The sequence below is a fragment of the Scyliorhinus canicula genome, chromosome 8 (genome assembly GCF_902713615.1).
Source record: "Scyliorhinus canicula chromosome 8, sScyCan1.1, whole genome shotgun sequence".
Lineage (NCBI taxonomy): Eukaryota > Metazoa > Chordata > Chondrichthyes > Carcharhiniformes > Scyliorhinidae > Scyliorhinus > Scyliorhinus canicula.
In genome coordinates this window covers 198,754,778-198,778,424 of record NC_052153.1, presented here as the reverse complement: position 1 = coordinate 198,778,424, position 23,647 = coordinate 198,754,778, and the positions used below count along the sequence as shown (strand labels likewise).

At 46.7% G+C, this 23,647-nt stretch overlaps 1 protein-coding gene across 1 annotated transcript in view; it reads left to right on the top strand.

The window, feature by feature from the left end:
- The window catches only part of LOC119970799 (nipped-B-like protein), a 559,915-nt gene that overhangs the window by 271,097 nt on the left and 265,171 nt on the right, over window positions 1-23,647 (top strand). Inside the window, 4 exon segments of the mRNA XM_038805973.1 lie at window positions 10,498-10,689; window positions 18,090-18,161; window positions 22,922-22,944; window positions 22,946-23,012. Of these exon segments, the coding sequence (XP_038661901.1) occupies window positions 10,498-10,689; window positions 18,090-18,161; window positions 22,922-22,944; window positions 22,946-23,012 (354 nt within the window).

Here is a 23,647-nt window from a genome sequence, read left to right as displayed (position 1 = left end):
ACCCACCTTCTCTTGCACTTTCGCTTGTTTGCTTTGAAGTTCAAGAATCACATTGTTTTATTCACGACAAAGTTCCAATAGTTGCTATTTTTGGTTTTAATTCTGCGTTCAAAGAATTAAATAATTGACTAGCATTTTCTTTACTCATTCCAGGCATTTTCCATGATACTTCATAGAAACCTTTGCTTGAAGTTCATCAAGTTTTGACTGAAGATCAACCTTTGCCAAGTTTGCTTTTACAAGTTTAGCATTTAGACAGTTCAAATCCTCAGTGAATTGTTCCACTTTTTATAATTGATTCTCAGTTGTTCTCTCCAATTCTTTTTTCTCCAATTCTTTTTTTCACCAGTCAAGTCCTACTTCAGACGAGAGCTGGATTTCTCTGTTAATCCAATATTCCTTCAATTGCTTGTTACCAACAATAAACATCTAACTTTTCACTACAGTCGCTTTCAAAAGTTGGTTCATAGAACATAGAACATGGAAAATAAGCACAGACCACGCCCTTCGGCCCACGATGTTGTGCCGAACTTCTGTCCTAGATTAAGAACAAATCAATCTACACCCCAGCATTCTACCACGATCCATGTACCTATCCAATAGCGGCTTGAAGGTCCCTAACGTTTCCGACTCAACTACTTCCACAGGCAGTGCATTCCATGCCCCTACTACTCTCTTGGTAAAGAACCTACCTCTGACATTCTCTCCCCCACCCACCTCTTCCACCATTCACCTTAAATTTATGTCCCCTTGTAATGGTTTGTTCCACCCGAGGAAAAAGTCTTTGACTGTCTACTCTATCTATTCCCCTGATCATCTTATAAACCTCTATCAAGTCGCCCCTCATCCTTCTCCGTTCTAATGAGAAACGGCCTAGCACCCTCAAACTTTCCTCAGAAGACCTATTCTCCATTCCAGGCAACATCCTGGTAAATCTCCTTTGCACCTTTTCCAAAGCTTCCACATCCTTCCTAAAATGAGGCGACCAGAACTGCACACAGTACTCCAAATGTGGCCGTAACAAGGTTTGTACAGCTGCATCGTCACCTCATGGCTCTTAAATTCAATCCCTCTGCTAATGAACGCTAGCACACCATAGGCCTTCTGCACAGCTCTATCCACTTGAGTGGCAACTTTCAAAGATCTATGAATATAGACCCCAAGATCTCTCTCCTCCTCCACATTGCCAAGAACCCTACTGTTAACCCTGTATTCCGCATTGATATTTGTCCTTCCAAAATGGGCAACCTCACTTTTCAGGGTTAAACTCCATCTGCCACTTCTCAGCCCAGCTCTGCATCCTATCTATGTCTCTTTGCAGCCGACAACAGCCTTCCTCACTATCCACAACTCTACCAATCTTTGTATTATGATGCCATTAGACATGACTTAGGATGTGTTGGTTGGAGAAGTAGGCTGCAAGGGTTGGGCACACTGGATATGTGGAGCTTGTTCAAGGAACAGCTATTGCATGTTCTTGATAAGTACGTACCAGTCAGGCAGGGAGGAAGGGGTCGAGCGAGGGAACCGTGGTTTACCAAAGAAGTGGAATCTCTTGTTAAGAGGAAGAAGGATTGAGGATTGAGGGTGATTTAGAGATGTGGATCAGAAATTGGCTAGTTGAAAGAAGACAGAGAGTGGTAGTTGATGGGAAATGTTCAGAATGGAGTTCAGTTACGAGTGGCGTACCACAAGGATCTGTTCTGGGGCCGTTGCTGTTTGTCATTTTTATAAATGACCTAGAGGAGGGCGCAGAAGGATGGGTGAGTAAATTTGCAGACGACACTAAAGTCGGTGGAGTTGTAGACAGTGCGGAAGGATGTTGCAGGTTACAGAGGGACATAGATAAGCTGCAGAGCTGGGCTGAGAGGTGGCAAATGGAGTTTAATGTGGAGAAGTGTGAGGTGATTCACTTTGGAAAGAATAACAGGAATGCGGAATATTTGGCTAATGGTAAAATTCTTGGTAGTGTGGATGAGCAGAGGGATCTCGGTGTCCATGTACATAGATCCCTGAAAGTTGCCACCCAGGTTGATAGGGTTGTGAAGAAGGCCTATGGTGTGTTGGCCTTTATTGGTAGAGGGATTGAGTTCCGGAGCCATGAGGTCATGATGCAGCTGTACCAAACTCTGGTACGGCCGCATTTGGAGTATTGCGTACAGTTCTGGTCGCCTCATTATAGGAAGGACGTGGAAGCTTTGGAACGGGTGCAGAGGAGATTTACCAGGATGTTGCCTGGTATGGAGGGAAAATCTTATGAGGAAAGGCTGATGGACTTGAGGTTGTTTTCGTTAGAGAGAAGAAGGTTAAGAGGTGACTTAATAGAGGCATACAAAATGATCAGAGGGTTAGATAGGGTGGACAGCGAGAGGCTTCTCCCGCGGATGGAGGTGGCTAGCACGAGGGGACATAGCCTTAAATTGAGGGGTAATAGATATAGGACAGAGGTCAGAGGTGGGTTTTTTACGCAAAGAGTGGTGAGGCCGTGGAATGCCCTACCTGCAACAGTAGTGAACTCGCCAACATTGAGGGCATTTAAAAATTTATTGGATAAGCATATGGATGATAAGGGCATAGTGTAGGTTAGATGGCCTTTAGTTTTTTTTTCTCCATGTCGGTGCAACATCGAGGGCCGAAGGGCCTGTACTGCGCTGTATCGTTCTATGTTCTATGTTCTATGTTCTAAGGAGGCCTATGTGAAGATGAGGCATGAAGTTTCAGTTGGGGCGCTTGATAGTTACAAGGAAGCGAGGAAGGATCTAAAGAGAGAGCTGAGACGAGCAAGGAGGGGACATGAGAAGTCTTTGGCAGGTAGGATCAAGGAAAACCCAAAAGCTTTCTATAGGTATGTCAGGAATAAAAGAATGACTAGGGTAAGAGTAGGGCCAGTCAAGGACAGTGGTGGGAAGTTGTGTGTGGAGGCTGAGGAGATAAGCGAGATACTAAATGAATACTTTTCGTCAGTATTCACTCACGAAAAAGATAATGTTGTGGAGGAGAATGCTGAGACCCAGGCTATTAGAATAGATGGCATTGAGGTGCGTAGGGAAGAAGTGTTGGCAATTCTGGACAAGGTGAAAATAGATAAGTCCCCGGGGTCTGATGGGATTTATCCTAGGATTCTCTGGGAAGCCAGGGAAGAGATTGCTGAGCCTTTGGCTTTGATTTTTAGGTCATCATTGGCTACAGGAATAGTGCCAGAGGACTGGAGGATAGCAAATGTGGTCCCTTTGTTCAAGAAGGGGAGTAGAGATAACCCCGGTAACTATAGGCTGGTGAGCCTAACGTCTGTGGTGGGTAAGGTCTTGGAGAGGATTATAAAAGATACGATTTATAATCATCTAGATAGGAATAATATGATTAGGGATAGTCAGCATGGTTTTGTGAAGGGTAGGTCATGCCTCACAAACCTTATCGAGTTCTTTGAGAAGGTGACTGAACAGGTAGACGAGGGTAGAGCAGTTGATGTGGTGTATATGGATTTCAGTAAAGCGTTTGATAAGGTTCCCCACGGACGGCTATTGCAGAAAATACGGAGGCTGGGGATTGAGAGTGATTTAGAGATGTGGATCAGAAATTGGCTAGTTGAAAGAAGACAGAGAGTGGTAGTTGATGGGAAATGTTCAGAATGGAGTTCAGTTACGAGTGGCGTACCACAAGGATCTGTTCTGGGGCCGTTGCTGTTTGTCATTTTTATAAATGACCTAGAGGAGGGCGCAGAAGGATGGGTGAGTAAATTTGCAGACGACACTAAAGTCGGTGGAGTTGTAGACAGTGCGGAAGGATGTTGCAGGTTACAGAGGGACATAGATAAGCTGCAGAGCTGGGCTGAGAGGTGGCAAATGGAGTTTAATGTGGAGAAGTGTGAGGTGATTCACTTTGGAAAGAATAACAGGAATGCGGAATATTTGGCTAATGGTAAAATTCTTGGTAGTGTGGATGAGCAGAGGGATCTCGGTGTCCATGTACATAGATCCCTGAAAGTTGCCACCCAGGTTGATAGGGTTGTGAAGAAGGCCTATGGTGTGTTGGCCTTTATTGGTAGAGGGATTGAGTTCCGGAGCCATGAGGTCATGTTGCAGTTGTACAAAACTCTAGTACGGCCGCATTTGGAGTATTGCGTACAGTTCTGGTCGCCTCATTATAGGAAGGACGTGGAAGCTTTGGAACGGGTGCAGAGGAGATTTACCAGGATGTTGCCTGGTATGGAGGGAAAATCTTATGAGGAAAGGCTGATGGACTTGAGGTTGTTTTCGTTAGAGAGAAGAAGGTTAAGAGGTGACTTAATAGAGGCATACAAAATGATCAGAGGGTTAGATAGGGTGGACAGCGAGAGCCTTCTCCCGCGGATGGAGGTGGCTAGCACGAGGGGACATAGCCTTAAATTGAGGGGTAATAGATATAGGACAGAGGTCAGAGGTGGGTTTTTTACGCAAAGAGTGGTGAGGCCGTGGAATGCCCTACCTGCAACAGTAGTGAACTCGCCAACATTGAGGGCATTTAAAAGTTTATTGGATAAGCATATGGATGATAAGGGCATAGTGTAGGTTAGATGGCCTTTAGTTTTTTTCCATGTCGGTGCAACATCGAGGGCCGAAGGGCCTGTACTGCGCTGTATCGTTCTATTAAGTATCATCTGCAAATTTACTGATCCACCCTTCAACTCCCTCATCCAAGTCATTAATGAAAATCACAAAAAGCAGAGGACCCAGACCTGATCCCTGCGGTACGCAACTGGTAACTGGGCTCTCGGCTGAATATTTGCCATCCACCACCACTTCTATCGATTAGCCAGTGCGTTATCCAACTGGCCAAATTCCCCATGATCCCATGCCTCCTTACTTTCTTACCAAATGCCTTACTAAAATCCATGTACACATCCACTGCATTACCTTCATCCATGTGCTTGGTCACCTCCTCAAAGAATTCAATAAGACTTGTGAGGCAAGACCTACCCCTCACAAATCCGTGCTGACTATCCCTAATCAAGCAGTGTCCTTCAATTTGCTTTTTCCTTCAATTTGATACTCTCCCTTATTTCCTTAGATATCCAAGGTCGATTTTCCCTCTTTCAACCCTCCTTCCTTTTTGTTGGTATAAACCTTTGCTGAGCACTGTGAAAAATCGCTTGGAAGGTTCTCCACTGTTCCTCAACTGTTCCACCATAAAGTCTTAGCTCCCAGTCTACCTTAGCTAGTTCTTCTCTCATCCCCTTGTAATCTCCTTTGTTTAAACACAAAACACTAGTATTTGATTTTACTTTCTCACCCTCCATCTGTATTTTATTTCCACCATATTGTGATCGCTCCTTCCGAGAGGATCCCTAACTATGAGATCATGAATCAATCCTGTCTCATTACACAGGACAAGATCTAGGACTGCTTGTTCCCTCGTAGGTTCCATTACATACTGTTCTAGGAAACTATGGCGGATACATTCTATAAACTCCTCCTCAAGGTTGCCTTGACCGACCTGGTTAAACCAATCGACATGTAGATTAAAATCCCCCATGATAACTGCTGTACCATTTCTACATGCATCAGTTATTTCTTTGTTTATTGCCTGCCCCACCATATCGTTACTATTTGTTGGCCGATAGACTACTCCTATCAGTGACTTTTTCGCCTTACTATTCCTGATTTCCACCCAAATGGATTCAACCTTATCCTCCATAGCACCGATGTCATCCCTTACTATTGCCCGGATGTCATCCTTAAATAACAGAGCAACTTATCAGGATTAAACTCCATCTGCCATTTTCCGGTCCAGCACTGCATCCTATCAATGTCTCTTTGCAGCCTACAACAGCCCTCCGCCTCATCCACTACTCTACCAATCTTGTTGTCATCAGCAAATTTACTGACCCACCCTTCAGACCCCTCCTCCAAGTCATTGATAAAAATCACAAATAGCAGAGGACCCAGCACTGATCCCTGTGGTACACCGCTGGTAACTGGTCTCCAGCCTGAAAATTTTCCATCCACCACCCTCTGTCTTCTCTGTGATAGCCAGTTACTTATCCAGTTGGCAAAATATTCCTCTATCCCACACCTCCTTACTTTCTTGATGAGCCGACCATGGGGAACCTTTTCAAATGCCTTACTAAAATCCATGTATACGACATCAACTGCTCTACCTTCATCTACACACTTAGTTACCTCCTCAAAGAATTCAATCAAATTTGTGAGGCAAGACTTACCCTTCACAAATCCGTGTTGACTATCCCGGATTAAGCTGCTTCTTTCCAAATGGTCATAAATCCTATCCTTCAGGACCTTTTCCATGAACTTACCGACCACCGAAGTAAGACTAACCGGCCTATAATTACCAGGGTCATTCCTATTCCCTTTCTTGAACAGAGGAACAACATTCGCCACTCTCCAGTCCTCTGGCACTATCCCCATGGTCAGTGAAGACCCAAAGATTAAAGCCAATGGCTCTGCAATCTCATCCCTTGCCTCCCAACGAATCCTAGGATATATCCCATCTGGCCCAGGGGACTTGTCGACCGTAAGGGTTTTCAAAATTGCTAATACATCCTTCCTTAGAACATTTGCCTCCTCCAGCCTACCCGCCTGTATCTCACACTTATCCTTAAAAACATGACCCCCTCTCCTTGGTGAACACGAAGAAAAGTATTCATTCAACGCATCTCCTATCTCTTCTGAATCCATGCACAGGTTCCCACTACTGTCCTTGACCAGCCCTAACCTCACCCTGTTCATCGTTTTATTTCTCACGTAAGAGTAAAAAGCCTTATGGTTTTCCTTGATCTGACCCCCCAAAGATTTTTCATGCCCTTTCTTAGCTCTCCTAAGCCCTTTTTTTTTTTAGCTCAGTCCTTGCTACCTTGTAACCCTCAAGTGACCCAACTGATCTTTGTTTTCTCATCCTTACATACGCTTCCTTTTTCCTCTTGACAAGATATTCAACCTCTTGTGAATCATGGTTCCCTCACACGGCCATTTCCTCCCTGCCTGACAGGGACATACCTATCAAGGACACGCAGTATTTGTTCCTTGAACAAGCTCCACTTTTCATTTGTGTCTTTCCCTGACAGTTTTTCTGTTCCCATCTTATGCTCCCTAATTCTTGCCTAATCGCATCATAATTACCCCATCCCCAATTATAAATTTGCCCTGTCATATGGCCCTATCCCTCTCCATTGCAATAGTGAAAGACACCGATTTGTGGTCACTATCTCCAAAGCGCTCTCCCACAACCAAGTCTAACACTTGGCCCGGTTCATTACCCAGTACCAAATCCAATGTGGCCCCACCCCCTTGTCGGCCTCTCCACATTATTGTGTCAGGAAACCCTCCTACACACACTGTACAAAAACTGCCCCATCCTAACTGTTCGACCTAAAGAGGTTCAAATCAATATTTGGAAAGTTAAAGTCACCCATGACAACTACCCTGAGACCTCCACACCTATCTATGATCTGTTTTGCAATTACTTCCTCCACATCTCTATTACTATTTGGGAGCCTATAGAAAACTCCTAACAATGTGACCGCTGCTTTCCTATTTCTAACTTCGGCCCATGTTACCTCAGTAGGCAGATCCCCTTCGAACTGCCTTTCTGCAGCCGTTAAACGATCCTTGATTAACAATGCTACTCCTCTACCTCTTTTACCACCTTTCCTACTCTTACTGAAACACATCTATAACCCGGAACTTCCGACAACCATTCCTGTCCCTGTTCTAACCATGTCTCCGTAATGGCCACAACATCGTGGTCCCAGGTACCAATCCACGCTGCAAGTTCACCTATCTTATTCCGGATGCTCCTTGCTTTGAAGTAGACACACTTCAACCCACCTTTCTGTCTGCCAGTACACGCCTGCGACCTTGATACCCTCCTCAGTACCTCACCACTCCCAACACTGGCTTCTGGACGACAGCTCGTTTTCCCATCGCCCTGACAAATTAGTTTAAACCCCCCGAAGAGCCGTAGTAAATTTCCCTCCCTGGATATTGGTGCCCCTCTGGTTCAGGTGTAAACTGTCCTGTCTGTATAGGCCCCACCTTCCCCAGAATGTGCTCCAATTATCCATGTAACTGAAACCTTCCCTCCTACACCATCACTGCAGCCACATGTTCATTTGCACTGTCCCTGTTCCTCAACTCGCTCGCACGTGGCACCGGCAACAAACCAGTGATGACAGCATGGTTTGTCCTGGCTCTCCGCTTCCACCCTAGCTCCCTAAATTCCTGTTTTAAATCCCCGTCCCTTCTCTTACCTATGTCGTTTGTACCGATGTGTACCACGACTTGTGACTGTTCCCCCCTCCCCCTAAAGAATTCTGAAAACACGGTCGGAGACGTCACGGACCCTGGCACCCGGGAGGCAACATACCATCCGTGAGTCACTTTCGTTGCCACAGAACCGTCTATCTGTCCCTCTCGCTATCGAGTCCCCAATAACTATTGCTCTCCTCTCACTCCTTCCCTTCTGAGCCACAAGGACGGACTCAGTGCTGGAGATCCATTCACCGTGGCCTACTCCTGGTAGGTCGTCCCCCTCAACAGTATCCATAACGGTCTACTTGTTACTGAGGGAAATGACCACGGAGGATCCCTGCACTGACTGCTTCCTCCCAGCCCCTCTCACCGTCACCCATCTATCTTCATTCTTCGGAGTAACTACATCCCTGAAGCTTCTATCTATGACCACCTCTGCCTCCCGAATGATCCAAAGTTGATCCAGCTCCAGTTCCCTAACGTGGTTTCTGAGGAGCTGGAGATGGGTGCACTTCCCACAGATGAAATCAGCAGGGACACTGACGGCATCCCTCACCCCAAACATTCTACAGGAGGAACATTGCACTGCTTTCCCTGCCATTCCCCCTAGATAACTTGCGGATCAAAAAAAGAAAGAGCATGCCTGATATTCACTCAACTCCTTGGGTTAGAGGAGGTGAAAGGGTGGGGGACACTACAAGTGAAGTGTCTAGGGTTTAGGAACCGCCCAACTTGAATGCAGGTAAAATAAAACACTTAACCAGCCAGCTCTGCGCCCTGCACGATAACAGCGATCAGCTGTTATGGGTCCGCGCAAACAATTTAAATCTTTACTACTTACCCAGCAGTCACTCTGTCCTCACTCCGACTGGATTCAGCTGGAAACTCCCCAACAGTAAGTTTTTTAAAAATTTACTCCGATCAGCAAGCACTCACTCAGCAACCACTGTTCCCCGCACGATAACAGCAATCATGGCTCCCTCACTCGACCATCTCTTCCCTGCCTGACAGGGACATACATATCAAGAACACGTGGTATCTGTTCCTTGAACAAGTTCCACATTTCAATTGTGTCCTCCCCTGACAGCCTATGTTCCCAACTCATGCACTTCAATTCTTGTCTGACAGCATCGTATTTATCCTTCCCCAAAGTGGAGTGGTGTAGCGACAACAATCTCTCCCTCAATGCCAGCAAAACTAAAGAGCTGGTCATTGACTTCAGGAAGCAAAGTACTGTACACACCCCTGTCAGCATCAACAGGGCCAGGTTGAGATGATTAACAGTTTCAAATTCCTAGGGATGCACGTCTCCAAAAATCTGTCCCGGTCCACCCACGTCGACGCTACCACCAAGAAAGCACAACAGCGCCTACACCTCCTCAGGAAACTAAGGAAATTCGGCATGTCCACATTAACCCTTATCAACTTTAATAGAAAGTTGCACCATATAAAGCATCCTATCGGGCTGCATCACAGCCTGGTATGGCAACTGCTCGGCCCAGGACCGCAAGAAACTTCAGAGAGTCGTGAATACCGTCCAGTCCATCTCACGAACCTGCCTCCCATCCATGGACTCCATCTACACCTCCCGCTGCCGGGGGAAAGCGAGCAGCTTAATCAAAGACCCCTCCCACCCGGCTTACTCACTCTTCCAACTTCTTCTATCGGCAGGAGATACAGAAGTCTGAGAACACGCGCAAACAGACTCAAAACAACTTCTTCCCCGCTGTTACCAGACTCCTAAATGACCCGCTTATGGACTGACTTCATTAACACTACATCCTGTATGCTTCATCCGATGCCGGTGCTTATGTAGTTACATTGTATATCTTGTGTTGCCCTATTATTTATTTTCTTTTATTCCCTTTTCTTCCCATCTACTTAATGATCTGTTGAGCTGCTCGCAGAAAAATAGTTTTCACTGTACCTCGGTACACGTGACAATAAACAAATCCAATCCAATCCTTTTTGCAGCTGTTATACTATCTCCAATTAACAATGCAACCCCCCCCCCCCCCCCCCCCCCCCAACCTCTTTTACCACCCTCCCTAATCTTATTGAAACATCTATACCCAGGAACCTCCAACAAATATTTCTGCCCTTCTGCTATCCAAGTTTCCGTGATGGCCACAACATCATAGTCCCAAGTACCGATCCATGCCTCAAGTTCGCCCACCTGCAAAATATACACTGCAACATAATCTATGCAAAAAGATTCACTTCTATAATAAAACACATTGTTTATTTCCAGCTTCCAGGAAGAGGCACAAGAAGGACCGAGGGGCAGATAAAGCCTGGGAGTGTGAAGAACGTGACCGCCGGATTCTAAATGAATTGAGAAAAAGCAGCTATTCTATTGAAAGTAGACGGAGCTCAGGAAGCAGATATCGGGAACGGAGCCCAGGATCCGAGGAGGATTCACCCCCTCCCAGCCTCATTGATAGTAAGTATTACCTTCAGTATTAGTAAGTATATAATTCTTGGCAATAGAATAAATAACACATTTTCTGGAAATGGCCTGACTTTAGCTTTGTTACATTGCAGTATATATGTCACCATGACGTGCATTTGTTGTACTGGATGTTTAATTTGGGGCTATGCAGACCGTTTGCTGATTAGAACGTGAAGTCATATTTTATAGTTTTCTCACCTGTGGTGCATGGTGTAATTTAACATTGTTCAGAGTTAGTATCATAGAACTTTCAGGGATTTATGTACCTGGATGCCGAGATATCTCTGTTCATCTACACTACCAAGAATCTTGCCATTGGAGAAGGAGACCAGCTGGCCTATCGAGTCTGCACTGACCCTCTGAAAAAGCACCTAACATAGCCCGACTAACCCCGCACCTAACCGTTGGATACTAAGGGGCAAGTTAGCATGGCCAATCCACCTAATCTATACACCTTTTGACTGTGGGAGGAAACCGGAGAGTTAATGACTAGTTACTGCCGGATGGTCTCTTTGGATCAAATTCCTTTCAAAACTTTTCATTAGTTATCTGTCACCGTTTCAACTTTCAGACGTTTGGTGTTAGGGGTTCTATGAATCTTAAGGGAAAAAGTCAAAGTGAAGATATGCAAAATGTAACTGGAAGGAACAAAACGTTTAATGGCACTGGTGTTTCTGTTAATAAAGTGGATAATGGTGAACAGTTAATATTAACTGGGGGTGGTTAGCACTGTTGCTTCACAGCGCCAGGAAGCCGGGTTCGATTCCCAGCTTGGGTCACTGTGCAGAGTCTGCACATTCTCCTCGTGTCTGCTCGGGAAAAAAAAAGCAATAGTCCCGAAGATTGGGAACAGTTTAAAATTCAGCAAAGACAGACCAAGGGATTGATTAAGAAAGGGAAAATTCAATTAGAAAGTAAACTAGCGAGCAATGTTAAAAACTGACTGTAAAAGTTTCTATAGGTATATAAAGAGAAAAAGATTGATTAAAAACTAATGTAGGCCCCATAGTCAGAAACCAGGAAATTCATAACTGGGAACAAAGAAATGGCTGAGGAACTAAATTTGTAATCTGCTTCTGTCTTCATGAAGGAAGAACATAAATAATGTACTGGACGTCCTGAGAAACACAAGTTTTAGTGACGAGCTGAAGGAAAATACCATTAGTAAAGCAATGGTGTGGAGGAAATTAATGGGATTGAAGGTGGGCAAATCTCCAGGGCCTGATGATCTTTATCCCAGTGTACTTAAGGAAGTGGCCCCAAATATAGTAGATCATTCGTCGTCATTTTCTAAAGTTTTTGGAATCTGGAATGGTTCCCACAGATTGCGTGGTAACGAATGTAACCCTGATATCAGTCGCTGACACTAAGCACGCAGATACTGCACGCAGTAAATAAGGCAAATGGCATGTTGTCCTTCATACCAAGAAGATTTCGGTATCGGAACATAGGTGTTTTACTGCAATTGTATAGGGCAGTGGTGAGGCCACACCTGGAGTATTGTGTGCAGTTTTGGTGTCCTTATCTGAGGAAGGATAGAACATAGAATAGAACATTACAGCGCAGTACGGGCCCTTCGGCCCTCGATGTTGCGCCGACCTGTGAAACCATCTGAAGCCTATCTGACCTACACTATTCCATTTTCATCCATATGTCTATCCAGTGACCACTTAAATGCCCTTAAAGTTGGCGAGTCTACTACTGTTGCAGGCAGGGCGTTCCACACCCCTACTACTCTCTGAGTAAAGAAACTGCCTCTGACATCTGTCCTATATCTACCACCCCTCAATTTAAAGCTATGTCCCCTCGTGTTGGTCATCACCATCCGAGGAAAAAGACTCTCACTGTCCACCCTATCTAACCCTCTGACTATCTTGTATGTCTCTATTAAGTCACCTCTCAGCCTTCTCCTCTCAGCCTTCTCCTCTCTAACGAAAACAACCTCAAGTCCCTGAGCCTTTCCTCGTAAGACCTTCCCTCCATACCAGGCAACATCCTAGTAAATCTCCTCTGAACCCTTTCCAAAGCTTCCACATCCTTCCTATAATGTGGTGATCAGAACTGCACGCGGTACTCCAGGAGCGGCCGCACCAGAGTTATGTACAGCTGCAGCATGACCTTGTGGCTCCGAAACTCAATCCCCCTACTGATAAAGGCTAGCACACCATATGCCTTCTTAACAGCCCTATTAACCTGGGTGGCAACTTTCAGGGATTTATGTACCTGGATGCCGAGATCTCTCTGTTCATCTACACTACCAAGAGTCTTGCCATTAGCCCAGTACTCTGCATTCCTGTTACTCCTTCCAAAGTGAACCACCTCACACTTTTCCGCATTAAACTCCATCTGCCACCTCTCAGCCCAGCTCTGCAGCTTATCTATGTCCCTCTGTATCCTATAACATCCTTCAGCACTATCCACAACTCCACCGACCTTTGTGTCATCTGCAAATTTACTAACCCATCCTTCTACACCCTCTTCCAGGTCATTTATAAAAATGACAAACAGCAGTGGCCCCAAAACAGATCCTTGCGGTACACCACTAGTAACTGAACTCCAGGATGAACATTTGCCATCAACCACCACCCCCTGTCTTCTTTCAGCTAGCCAATTACTGATCCAAACCGCCAAATCACCTTCAATCCCATACTTCCTTATTTTCTGCAATAGCCTACCGTATGGAATCTTATCAAACGCCTTACTGAATACACCACATCAGCCGCTTTACCCTCATCTCAAAAAACTCAATAAGGTTTGTGAGGCATGACCTACCCTTCACAAAACCGTGTTGACTATCGCTAATCAACTTGTTCTTTTCAAGATGATTATAAACCCTATCTCCCTTATAACCTTTTCCAACATTTTACCCACAACCGAAGTAAGGCTCACAGGTCTATAATTACCAGGGTTGTCTCTACTCCCCTTCTTGAACAAGGGGACAACATTTGCTATCCTCCAGTCTTCCGGCACTATTCCTGTCGACAAAGACGACATAAAGATCAAGGACAAAGGCTCTGCAATCTCCTCCCTGGCTTCCCAGAGAATCCTAGGATAAATCCCAGCTGGCCCAGGGGACTTATCTATTTTTACACTTTCCAAAATTGCTAACACCTCCTCCTTGTGAACCTCAATTCCATCTAGCCTGGTCGACTGAACCTGAGTATTCTCCTCGACAACATTGTCTTTCTCCAGTGTAAACACTGACGAAAAATACCCATTTAACGTTTCCCCTATCTCCTCTGATTCCACACACAAATTTCCACTACTATCCTTGATTGGCCCTAATCTTACTCTAGTCATTCTTTTGTTCCTGAAATACTTATAGAAAGCCGTAGGGTTTTCCTTGATCCTATCCGCCAACGACTTTTCGTGTCATCTCCTCGCACTTCTTAACTCTCCCTTTAGGTCCTTCCTGGCTAACTTGTAACTCTCAAGTGCCCTAACTGAGCCTTCATGTCTCATCCTAACATAAGCCTTCTTCTTCCTCTTGACAAGTGCTTCAACTTCCTTAGTAAACCACGGTTCCCTTGCTCGACAACTTCCTCCCTGCCTGACAGGTACATACTTATCAAGGACACGCAGTAGCTGTTCCTTGAAAAAGCTCCACATTTCGATTGTACCCATCCCCTGCAGTTTCCTTCCCCATCCTATACATCCTAAATCTTGCCGAATAGCATCATAATTGCCTTTCCCCCAGCTATAATTCTTGCCTTGCGGTATATACCTATCCCTGCCCATTGCTAAAGTAAACATAACCGAATTGTGATCACTATCACCAAAGTGCTCACCTACATCTAAATGTAACACCTGGCCGGGTTCATTACCCAGTACCAAATCCAATGTGGCATCGCCCCTTGTTGGCCTGTCTACATACTGTGTCAGAAAACCCTCCTGCACACACTGCACAAAAACTGACCCATCTATAGTACTCAAACTATAGAATTTCCAGTCAATATTTGGAAAGTTATAGTTCCCCCATAACAACTACCCTGTTACTCTCGCTCCTGTCGAGAATCATCTTTGCAATCCTTTCCTCTACATCTCTGGAACTATTCGGAGGTCTATAGACAACTCCCAACAGGGTGACCTCTCCTCTCCTGTTCCTAACCTCGGCCCATACTATCTCAGTAGACGAGTCCTCAAACGCCCTTTCTACCGCCGTAATACTTTCCTTGATTAACAATGCCACAACCCCCCCTCTTTTACCATCTTCTCTGTTCTTACTGTGGAGGGAGCACAGTAAGAAGTCTTACAACACCAGGTTAAAGTCCAACAGGTTTGTTTCAAACACGAGCTTTCGGAGCGCAGCCTGAGGAAGGAGCTGCGCTCCGAAAGCTCGTGTCTGAAACAGACCTGTTGGACTTTAACCTGGTGTTGTAAGACTTCTTACTGTGCTCACCCCAGTCCAACGCCGGCATCTCCACAGCATGACTATGGAGGGAGAGCAGCGAAGGTTTACCAGGCTGATTCCTGCGATGGCAGGACGGTCATATGAGGAGAGACTAAGTGGGTTAGGATTATATTCACTGCAGTTTTTAGAATAAAGAGAGGGGATCTCATACAAACTTCCAAAATTCTAACAGGATTAGACAGGGTAGATTCAGAAAGAATGTTCCCGATGGTGGGGGAGTCCAGAACAAGTGGTCACAGTTTGAGGATAAGGGGTAAACCTTTTAGGACTGAGGTGCCCTATACAATGGCAGTTTAGCATAGTTTAGCCGGTTTAACTCAGTTGGTTAGACAACTTGTTCGTAATGCAGACGAAAGCTATGGTCATCTTAGGACTGTGGTGACTCTACTTACTTTATACAATTACAATAAAACATCCCTATTCCTATACTCCAATCCTCTTGTTATAAAGACAGACATACCATTTTCCTCCTTTACTGCCTGATGCTGTACAGGAGGAATTCTTGGAGTGTATACGGGATGTTTTTCATGACCAATATGTGGAGAAACCAACTACAGAGCAGGCCATCTTAAGACTGCGTACTGTGTAATGAGAATGGAACCATTGTCAATCTGGCTGTACGAGACCCCTTGGGGTTTTTCTTGGTCAAGAAAAACATCCTGCTCCACTCCAGGAATTCCTCCTGATGAATGGCGGAGCAGGCTCGAAGGGCCAAAAGGCGACCTCCTGCTCCTATGTATCTTTGTATCTATATGCTGGACCTGTGCGTTTACATACGGTGACTGATGTATAGGGGAACCAAGGTCTCGCTGAGTATCCATCACTCTCAATTTACACCTATTCAAATAATCTGCCTTTCTATTTTTGCTACCGAAGCAGCAACCTCGCATTTATCCACATTATACTGCCTCTGTCGTGCATGTGCCCACTCACTCAGCCTGTCCAAATCCCACTGAAACATCTCTGCATCCTCCTCACAGCTCACCCTCCCATCCAACTTAAATTTGGAGATAATACAGTTAGTTCCATTGTCCAATTTATAATGTGAAGTGTTGGGGTCCGAACACAGATCCCTGCGATACCCCACTAGTCACTGCCTGCCAATCAGAAAAAGACCCATTTATTCCAACCTTTTGCTTCCTGTCTGCTAACCAGCTTTCTGTCCATCTCAAGACACTACCAGTAATCGCATGCGCTTTAACTTTACACATTAATCTGCTATGTGAGACCTTGTTGAACGCCTTCTGAAATGTAAATAAACCACATCCACCGGTTCTCCCTGGTCAGCTCTACTAGTTACATCTTCAAAGAATTCCAGTAGACTTTTCAAGCAAAGGGCAGCATGGTGACGCAGTGGTTAGCACTTCTGTCTCACGGCGCCATGGTCCCAGGTTCAATCCTGACCCTGGCTCATTGTCCGTGTGGAATTTGCACATTCTCCTCGTGTTTGCGTGGGTTTCGCCCCCACAACCCAAAGATGTGCAGGGTAGGTAGATTGGCCACACTAAATTGCCCCTTAATTGAAAAAATTGAATTGGGTACTCTACATTTATATAAAAAGATTTGTCAAGCATGATTTTCCTTTTGTAAATCCATGCTGACTTTGTCTGATTATACCACTGCTTTTCAACTGTTGTGCTTGAAAATGGACTTTGGGAACTTCCCTGCTACCGACGTTAGGCTCACTGGTCTATAGTTCCTGTTTTCTCTATGCCTTCCTTTTTGCATAGCGGGGTTACATTAACTACCCTACAATCTGTGGCAACCATTCCAGAATCCAAAGAATTTTGGAAAAGGAACTTTGCCATGGTGTGAATGGTTAGGGTGTGAAATGCTCTGCCTGTGAGTGTGGTGGAGGCAGGTTCTGTGAGTGTGGTGGAGGCAGGTTCTGTGAGTGTGGTGGAGGCAGGTTCTGTGAGTGTGCTGGAGGCAGGTTCTGTGAGTGTGCTGGAGGCAGGTTCTGAGAGTGTGCTGGAGGCAGGTTCTGTGAGTGTGGTGGAGGCAGGTTCTGTGAGTGTGGTGGAGGCAGGTTCTGTGAGTGTGGTGGAGGCAGGTTCTGTGAGTGTGCTGGAGGCAGGTTCTGTGAGTGTGGTGGAGGCAGGTTCTGTGAGTGTGCTGGAGGCAGGTTCTGTGAGTGTGGTGGAGGCAGGTTCTGTGAGTGTGCTGGAGGCAGGTTCTGTGAGTGTGCTGGAGGCAGGTTCTGTGAGTGTGCTGGAGGCAGGTTCTGTGAGTGTGCTGGAGGCAGGTTCTGTGAGTGTGCTGGAGGCAGGTTCTGTGAGTGTGCTGGAGGCAGGTTCTGTGAGTGTGCTGGAGGCAGGTTCTGTGAGTGTGCTGGAGGCAGGTTCTGAGAGTGTGGTGGAGGCAGGTTCTGTGAGTGTGGTGGAGGCAGGTTCTGTGAGTGTGGTGGAGGCAGGTTCTGTGAGTGTGGTGGAGGCAGGTTCTGTGAGTGTGGTGGAGGCAGGTTCTGTGAGTGTGGTGGAGGCAGGTTCTGTGAGTGTGCTGGAGGCAGGTTCTGTGAGTGTGCTGGAGGCAGGTTCTGTGAGTGTGCTGGAGGCAGGTTCTGAGAGTGTGGTGGAGGCAGGTTCTGTGAGTGTGCTGGAGGCAGGTTCAATTGAAGCATTCAAAGGGGAATTGGATTGTTATTGAAAAGCGAGAATATACAGGAGATGGCAGAAGAATTATGCTTGATAGGTTGCTGATTCGGAGCGCCATTACAGTTGAGGTGGCCCAAATGGTGGCCTCCTGTGCCACAGCATTTGTGTAATTCGGGATACATTTCTGTCCTGTTTGGTGGATGTATGCTTTGCTTCCAGTGTACTGTGCATTTCCGATCATTCAATATTTCGTTTCACTCTGGATTACATACGCAATGGGTCATTTTCATTAGATTTTGTATTTTAATCATTGTAGCAACCTCGTTATTTGAACAAGGTATAATTAATAATGCTAACTATTAAACTTTATTCAATCTGATTTACAGTTGCCAGAAAGATGAGGAAAAGAGAAAAACAAAAGAAAAGGAAAGCCTATGAACCTAAACTTACACCTGAAGGTAAATCCACCACCAGAAACATTTTTGGCATTGGTTTGAGTGTGTTAGATGTGTGAGTGCAATAGTAATGTTGAATATTTAATTGTTGGGTTCCTGCTTCAGGTTAACCACCTATAATTGACGGCCTGCTTCTTCCTCGCCGCTGGTCACAGGGTGTGTCTTCTCTTGAACATTCGGGGTAGATGGAGGCAGTGCGTTCAGTGTCGGACAATCGGGGTAGATGGAGGCAGTGTGTTCAGTGCTGGACAGTCGGGGTAGATGGAGGCAGTGCGTTCAGTGCTGGACAATCGGGGTAGATGGAGGCAGTGCGTTCAGTGCTGGACAATCGGGGTAGATGGAGGCAGTGCGTTCAGTGCTGGACAATCGGGGTAGATGGAGGCAGTGTGTTCAGTGCTGGACAATCGGGGTAGATGGAGGCAGTGCGTTCAGTGCTGGACAATCGGGGTAGATGGAGGCAGTGCGTTCAGTGCTGGACAATCGGGGTAGATGGAGGCAGTGTGTTCAGTGCTGGACAATCGGGGTAGATGGAGGCAGTGTGTTCAGTGCTGGACAATCGGGGTAGATGGAGGCAGTGTGTTCAATGCTGGACAATCGGGGTAGATGGAGGCAGTGTGTTCAGTGCTGGACAATCGGGGGAGATGGAGGCAGTGTGTTCAGTGCTGGACAATCGGGGTAAATGGAGGCAGTGTGTTCAGTGTCGGACAATCGGGGTAGATGGAGGCAGTGTGTTCAGTGCTGGACAATCGGGGTAGTTGGAGGCAGTGTGTTCAGTGTTGGCCAATCGGGGTAGTTGGAGGCAGTGTGTTCAGTGCTGGACAATCGGGGTAGATGGAGGCCGTGTGTTCAGTGTTGGCCAATCTGGGTAGATGGAGGCAGTGTGTTCAGTGCTGGACAATCTGGGTAGATGGAGGCAGTGCGTTCAGTGCTGGACAATCGGGGTAGATGGAGGCAGTGCGTTCAGTGCTGGACAGTCGGGGTAGATGGAGGCAGTGTGTTCAGTGCTGGACAGTCGGGGTAGATGGAGGCAGTGCGTTCAGTGCTGGACAATCGGGGTAGATGGAGGCAGTGTGTTCAGTGTTGGACAATCGGGGTTGATGACGGCAGTGTGTTCAGTGCTGGACAATTGGGGTAGATGGAGGCAGTGTGTTCAGTGCTGGACTATCGGGGTAGATGGAGGCAGTGCGTTCGGTGCTGGACAATGGGGGTAGATGGCGGCAGTGAGTTCAGTGTTGGACAATCGGGGTAGATGGAGGCAGTGAGTTCAGTGTTGGACAATCGGGGTAGATGGAGGCAGTGCGTTCAGTGCTGGACAATCGGGGTAGTTGGAGGCAGTGTGTTCAGTGTTGGCCAATCGGGGTAGTTGGAGGCAGTGTGTTCAGTGTTGGACAATCTGGGTAGATGGATGCAGTGTGTTCAGTGCTGGACAATCGGGGTAAATGGAGGCAGTGTGTTCAGTGCTGGACAATCGGGGTAGATGGAGGCAGTGTGTTCAGTGCTGGACAATCGGGGTAGATGGAGGCAGTGTGTTCAGTGCTGGACAATCGGGGTAGATGGAGGCAGTGTGTTCAGTGCTGGACAATCGGGGTAAATGGAGGCAGTGTGTTCAGTGCCGGACAATCGGGGTAGATGGAGGCAGTGCGTTCAGTGCCGGACAGTCGGGGTAGATGGAGGCAGTGTGTTCAGTGTCGGACAATCGGGGTAGATGGAGGCAGTGCGTTCAGTGCCGGACAGTCGGGGTTGATGACGGCAGTGTGTTCAATGCTGGACAATCGGGGTAGATGGAGGCAGTGCGTTCGGTGCTGGACAGTCGGGGTAGATGGAGGCAGTGTGTTCAGTGCTGGACAATCGGGGTAAATGGAGGCAGTGCGTTCAGTGCTGGACAATCGGGGTAGATGGAGGCAGTGTGTTCAGTGTTGGACAATCGGGGTAGATGGAGGCAGTGCATTCAGTGCTGGACAATCGGGGTAGATGGAGGCAGTGCGTTCAGTGCTGGACAATCGGGGTAGATGGAACCCGTGTGTTCAGTGCTGGACAATCGGGGTAGATGGAGGCAGTGTGTTCAGTGCTGGACAATCGGGGTAGATGGAGGCAGTGTGTTCAGTGTTGGACAATCTGGGTAGATGGATGCAGTGTGTTCAATGCTGGACAATCTGGGTAGATGGAGGCAGTGTGTTCAGTGCTGGACAATCGGGGTAGATGGAGGCAGTGCGTTCAGTGCTGGACAATCGGGGTCGATGGAGGCAGTGTGTTCAGTGCTGGACAATCGGGGTAGATGGAGGCAGTGCGTTCAGTGCTGGACAATCGGGGTAGATGGAGGCAGTGTTATTAGTGCTGGACAATCGGGGTAGATGGAGGCAGTGTGTTCAGTGCTGGACAGTCTGGGTAGATGGAGGCAGTGTGTTCAGTGCTGGACAGTCTGGGTAGAGGGAAGCAGTGCGTTCAGTGCTGAACAAGCTGGGTAGATAGAGGCAGTGCGTTCAGTGTTGGACATCAGATCCGTTGGAGGGCATGTGGGAAGTAATGCAAATCCTGTGGAAATTGGCAATTTTTCTGGGGTATAAAACGAACATGGGGAAAAGCGAGATGTTCGCGATCCAGGCAAGTGGACTGGAGAAGAGATTGAGGGAGCAGCCGCTTCGAATAGCAGGCAAGAGGTGTTGGTATCTGAGAATCCAGGTGGCCTGTGAATGGGATGCACTGAACAAGTTAAACCTATCCCAGCTGGTGGAACAAACGGAAGGGGACTTTAAGAGATGGGAAATGCTCCCGCTATCACTGGCGGGGAGGGTACAGACCGTGGAAATGGCAGTCCTCCCCAGATTTCTGTTTGTCTTTCAGTGCCTCCCCATCTTCATCCCAAAGGCCTTTTTCAAGCAGGTGATTAAGATTGTTTTGGGTTTTGTGATGGGCGGGTAAAACCCCACAAGTGAAGAAAGTGTTGCTGGAGTGCAGTCGGGGGGAGGGTGGGTTGGTGCTGCCGAACTTCTGCAATTACTACTGGGCGGCTAATATAGCCATGATTAGGTAGTGGGGAGGGGTCGGCGTGGGAGCAGGTGGAGGCGGCGCCATGCAAAGACACCAGTTTGGGAGCACAGATAACGGCACCTCCTTCCGTTCTCGTCGGCCCAATACTCCACATGTCCGGTGGTAGTGGCGGCTCTGAGAATCTGGGGGCTCTGGTGGAAGTATAAGAAAGTGGAGGGAGCATCGATTTGGACCCCGATTTATAACAACCGGGTAGGTTGGACGTTGGGTTCCGGAGATGGCAAAGGGCAGGAATTAGAAGGATGGACGATCTATTTATAGATGGGAGCTTCCCCAGCTTGAAAGCCTTGGAGGACAAATTTGAATTGCCAGCAGGTAACGGGTTTAGGTGTTGGCAGGTGCAAGACTTCCTGAGAAAGCAGGTTCCGGCCTTTCTGCTGCCGCCTCTACGGGGGATACAGGCTGGAGTTGTCTCCAGTACCTAGGTGGTAGAGGGGAATGTATCGGATATTTACCAGGAGCTTTCGGAGGCTGAAGAGCTCCGGTGGAGGAGCTTGAGGGCAAGTGAGAGGACGAGCTAGGAGGAGAGATAGAGGTGGGATTGTCGTTTTATGGCTGGGGTGTGAGAAGATTTGGGTGGGGGTGGAATGTTTATTGTACTATGTTTTTGTCATTGTTAATCTTATTATAAAAAATGTCAAATACCTTAATAAAAATATTTAATAAAAATGTTTTTAAAAATTTGATCAGTTAATATCCTTGCTGTAATCAGTGATCTAAACCACTAGGGGTAACTGCAATTATGGCCAAGTAGTTAATGTTTTTGAGGGAGAGCAACACTAATATAGGAATTTTATTGCTACTTGTAAAGGAAGGCTTCCGAGCAATGGGCAAAAAGTAGGCCTGATTGGAAAACCGAGTGTTAGCACAGACATAATAATGATCACTTATTGTCACAAGTAGGCTTCAATGAAGTTACTGTGAAAATCCTCTAGTTGTCACGTTCCGGCGCCTGTTCGGGGAGGCTGGTACGGGAATTGAACCGTGCTGCTGGCATTGTTCTGCATGGGGCTGGTTTAGCTAAGACGGCTAAATCGCTGGCTTTTACAGCAGACCAAGCAGGCCAGCAGCACAGTTCGATTCCCGTACCAGCCTCCCCAAGCAGGCGCCGGAATGTGGCGACTAGGGGCTTTTCACAGTAACTTCATTGAAGCCTACTCGTGACAATAAGCGATTTTCATTTTCATTTCATTTCATTACAGGCCAGCTGTTTAGCCCACTGTGCTAAACCAGACCCTATGTGATGGCTTGGCAGCTACTCTTCTGTTTGATTCCAGGAGGCATAGTGAATAATTGAAGCCCAAAGGAAGCTGCAGGAGAATTGTGATCTGATGGCAAACATAGGGTAAATAGTCAGTGAAGTGAAGGAAAAAATGGATACTTTGGGTTGGCAGAGTTATTGGGTGCTGTCGATTCACAAAATATTAAAAGCTCTCCGAATACTGAGAGACAATGTGTATAGAATCTAAAAGGCAAGATGTAACAATAAATTTGTACAATTTTTATACAGCACACCTTTGGAGTATTCCAAAGCATTTCATAACTGCAAAATGTCTTGGCGATTTAGCCAACTGTTGTAGGAAATTAGGCAGCCATGTTGCGTACAGCAAAGCCCAAAAATATGATAATCAGATTATCTGTTTGAGGGATAAATGTTGACAAGGGTGTTGGAATATTTCCCTCCTCTTCAAATACTGTCTTTTGCCAAATTACAGAAATGATGGACTCATCAACATTCAAAACGATTTACAGCCACAGTGGAAAATATCCTAGAAAATCTGGAGGATATGGATTTTACTACATTAGGTAAGTGTCCGCTTTCCTCGTCGGGTCCTTTCCACTTGTTGGTGAGTTGATAACTGGGGGCATGAATTTTAACAGATGAATGATTGGAGAGGTTGGGCTTTTAAAAAAAAAAACCAAAAATATATATATATATAGTGTGTCCTACCAAATGTGATACAAGTGGAATGCCCAATAACTACAGTAGTCCCCCTTTATAACGCGGGTGTTGGGGTCCAAGACAGCCACCCGCATTGCATCCGAGCCGCGGATATCCACGATGGGGGTTTTAAATTTATTTTAAAATCTATGCTAGCACTTCCCATTGTGAGTCTACGGGGGGCGGGGGGAGAGGCCAGACCCTCGCAGACTCACAATGGGAAGCGCTAGCATAGATTTTTAAATAAATTTAAAACCCCCATCGTGGATCTAATTAAAACAGTGTCAATTTCAGTGGCCGGCTCACTTTGATCCGGAGAGGGAAGCTGCTCTCTCACTGAAACAATCAGCCGGCCGCTGAAATTGACACTGCCGGCTGCTCTCTCCCTCCAATCAGTACCCCAGCAGCCACAGCCTGTACCCCAGGAGCCACAGCCTGTACCCCAGCAGCTACAGCCTGAACCCCAGCTACAGAGGGGAGGGGCGATGTGAGACCATGC